This window comes from Myotis brandtii, unplaced genomic scaffold, assembly GCF_000412655.1.
Source record: "Myotis brandtii unplaced genomic scaffold, ASM41265v1 scaffold803, whole genome shotgun sequence".
Taxonomy (NCBI): Eukaryota; Metazoa; Chordata; class Mammalia; order Chiroptera; family Vespertilionidae; genus Myotis; species Myotis brandtii.
This window is the reverse complement of record NW_005371234.1, coordinates 688,140-691,711: the sequence shown is the minus strand read 5'-3', so window position 1 is coordinate 691,711 and position 3,572 is coordinate 688,140. Positions and strand designations below refer to the sequence as shown.

General features: G+C 59.6%; 1 protein-coding gene across 1 annotated transcript in view; it reads left to right on the top strand.

The window, feature by feature from the left end:
• ERF (Ets2 repressor factor) overlaps window positions 1-2,931 on the top strand; it is a 7,837-nt gene extending 4,906 nt beyond the window's left edge. Inside the window, exons 2-4 of the mRNA XM_005883891.2 lie at window positions 15-249; window positions 589-704; window positions 805-2,931. Of these exons, the coding sequence (XP_005883953.1) occupies window positions 15-249; window positions 589-704; window positions 805-2,075 (1,622 nt within the window). The 3' untranslated portion in view covers window positions 2,076-2,931. The remainder of the gene's footprint in view (window positions 1-14; window positions 250-588; window positions 705-804) is intronic.
• The last annotated feature ends 641 nt before the right edge of the window (window positions 2,932-3,572 follow it).

Below are 3,572 nucleotides of genomic sequence, written 5' to 3'. Positions count from 1 at the left end.
CCTGCTGTCCCCAGGGTTTGCCTTCCCGGATTGGGCCTACAAGCCGGAGTCGTCGCCTGGCTCGAGGCAGATCCAGCTGTGGCACTTCATCCTGGAGCTGCTGCGGAAGGAGGAGTACCAGGGTGTCATCGCCTGGCAGGGGGACTACGGGGAATTCGTCATCAAGGACCCCGACGAGGTGGCCCGGCTCTGGGGCGTCCGCAAGTGCAAGCCCCAGATGAATTATGACAAGCTGAGCCGGGCTCTGCGGTGAGGAGGGCACAGCCCCTGGGCAGATAGGACAGTTCCCCGCCAAATGGGGAGCCCCTGACCTCTGGGAATAAACTTCGGGCTTGACTCCTGGCTCTTGCAAGTCATGGCCATTGACCTTAGGCAAGTCCTAACCCTTCTCTGAACCCATTTGCCAAACAGAGGTATCCTGAGGAGCGAATCTAGTCATGGGTGTGGCCTGAGGGGAGAGCTGGTCCGTACCCTTTGTGGCCTAGGTGTCTCCGTCTCCCTTCATGTGCAGCACCTGAGGCATGTCATGGTATGGGGGTCCGGATTTGGGTCCCCGTGACTAACCTGATGGTGTCTCTGCATCCACAGCTATTATTATAACAAACGCATTCTGCACAAAACTAAGGGGAAACGGTTCACCTACAAATTCAACTTCAACAAACTGGTGCTCGTTAATTACCCTTTCATTGATGTGGGGCTGGCTGGTGAGTACCAGGGCTGGCAGGAATGGCCTCTGAGGGAAGAGAGGGTCTGTATGTCCAGGCTAGGCCAGTGGCCTTGACACCATGTCTTCTTTCCTGCCAGGGGGTGCGGTGCCCCAGAGTGCCCCTCCAGTGCCATCAGGCGGCAGCCACTTCCGATTCCCTCCTTCAACACCCTCTGAGGTGCTGTCCCCCACTGAGGACCCCCGCTCACCACCAGCCTGCTCTTCGTCCTCATCCTCCCTCTTCTCGGCTGTGGTGGCCCGACGCCTGGGCAGAGGCTCAGTCAGTGACTGTAGCGATGGCACTTCAGAGCTGGAGGAGCCACTGGGAGAGGACCCCCGGGCCCGACCACCAGGCCCTCCGGAGTTGGGTGCCTTCCGCGGGCCCCCACTGGCCCGCCTGCCCCATGACCCTGGCGTCTTCCGTGTTTACCCCCGGCCCCGAGGTGGCCCTGAGCCCCTGAGCCCCTTCCCTGTGTCCCCTCTGGCTGGGCCTGGCTCCCTGTTACCGCCTCAGCTCTCACCAGCTCTGCCCATGACGCCCACCCACCTGGCCTACACGCCCTCGCCCACGCTGAGCCCTATGTATCCCGGTGGCGGCGGGGGCCCCAGTGGCTCAGGGGGAGGCTCCCACTTCTCCTTCAGCCCTGAGGACATGAAACGGTACCTGCAGGCCCACACCCAAAGCGTCTACAACTACCACCTCAGCCCCCGCGCCTTCCTGCACTACCCTGGGCTGGTGGTACCCCAGCCCCAGCGCCCTGACAAGTGCCCGCTGCCACCCATGGCACCTGAGACCCCACCGGTCCCCTCATCAGCCTCGTCCTCCTCCCCATTCAAGTTTAAGCTCCAACCACCCCCACTTGGACGCCGGCAGCGGGCAGCTGGCGAGAAGGCTCCAGCGGGCGCTGACAAGAGCAGTGGCATTGGCAGTGGTGGCAGCACAGGTGGGCTGGCTGAGGGGGTGGGGGCACTGGCCCCACCACCACCACCACCACCACCACCACAGATCAAGGTGGAGCCTATCTCAGAAGGCGAGTCGGAGGAGGTGGAGGTGACTGACATAAGTGACGAGGATGAGGAAGATGGAGAGGTGTTCAAGACACCTCGTGTCCCCCCTGTGCCCCCCAAGCCTGAGCCAGGCGAGGCACCTGGGGCCACGCAGTGCATGCCCCTAAAGCTGCGCTTTAAACGTCGCTGGAGTGAAGACTGTCGCCTGGAGGGGGGTGGGGGCTCCACTGGGGGCCTCGAGGATGAGGGTGAGGACAAGAAGGTGCGAGGGGAGGCTGGGGGTCCCCTCACCCCGAGGCGGGTGAACTCTGACCTCCAGCACGCCACAGCCCAGCTCTCTCTGGAGCATCGAGATTCCTGAGGGCCATGGGCAGGGGAATGTTCCCCCACCCCCCATGCTTCTTTTGCTGCCTTAACTCCCCTGTGTCCTGGAGGTGAGGGCAGCTCTAATTTCTTCCCTGCCTCCTCCCTTTCCTCTCCCCATGTTTTGTATAAAAGTTAAAAAAAATTTTTTTTTAAATTGTGAGGGTGGGTGGGTGTCCAGGGCTGGGGCTATCCAGTCTCTGGATTTCTAAGCTCTGGGCAAAGTGGTGGTGAGGGGTGGGGGGAGGGAGTTAAGGGGGCCACCTCCATTCTGGGGAATTTATATTTGAACTGAGGCTCTGGCCTCGATGCCCAGGAACTTTTTTATTACAATCGCTTAGGAAGTAAAGCCTTGTCTCCCTCCCCGTTCTGTGCCTCCTGTACCTCTCCCTGTCCACCTCCAGCCATCCTTAGCCCCAGCTCAGCCTTCCCTGCCCCTCCAGGGGCCATGAGTGCCTGGGTTTCTAACCCCACAGGTTACAATGGGAGAGTTGGACATTTTATGATGAACCAAAAATTCTGTGTGTGAGGGGGTAGGGGGGAGAGGAGGGTGAGGGGTGCCACCCATAGGCCACGAATCTCTACAAGTGCCTCTTCTACTCCCCACCCCAGCACTGGTCCAACCCCTTCACCCCCAGCTGCTCCTAGGACCAGCCCATAGGCAGGTGGGTGGGGGGTGGGAAAGGTGAACCCTGAAACCAAACTGGAAGCCCCCTCTGCCTCCCAGCTGGGGCCCCTTGGGGTGAGGGTCTGTGGTCAAGCCTTATTCTGTTTTGGGGGTGGAGGGTGGGAGGGGAGGGAAGTTGAGGGCTGTTGGAGAATGTATTCAAACAATAAAACTTTGGGCCTTTGGATGGAGTGACCTGTCTCACTGCAGGGCCATAGCCCGTGCTAGATTCTGAAGGACAGGGACCTTGACCGGCTCCCCAGTGGATCGATGGCCAGAGTAGAGTGAGTGCCTCATCTCATCGGACTCTGACCTCCAGCACGCCACAGCCCAGCTCTCTCTGGAGCATCGAGATTCCTGAGGGCCATGGGCAGGGGAATGTTCCCCCACCCCCCATGCTTCTTTTGCTGCCTTAACTCCCCTGTGTCCTGGAGGTGAGGGCAGCTCTAATTTCTTCCCTGCCTCCTCCCTTTCCTCTCCCCATGTTTTGTATAAAAGTTAAAAAAAATTTTTTTTTAAATTGTGAGGGTGGGTGGGTGTCCAGGGCTGGGGCTATCCAGTCTCTGGATTTCTAAGCTCTGGGCAAAGTGGTGGTGAGGGGTGGGGGGAGGGAGTTAAGGGGGCCACCTCCATTCTGGGGAATTTATATTTGAACTGAGGCTCTGGCCTCGATGCCCAGGAACTTTTTTATTACAATCGCTTAGGAAGTAAAGCCTTGTCTCCCTCCCCGTTCTGTGCCTCCTGTACCTCTCCCTGTCCACCTCCAGCCATCCTTAGCCCCAGCTCAGCCTTCCCTGCCCCTCCAGGGGCCATGAGTGCCTGGGTTTC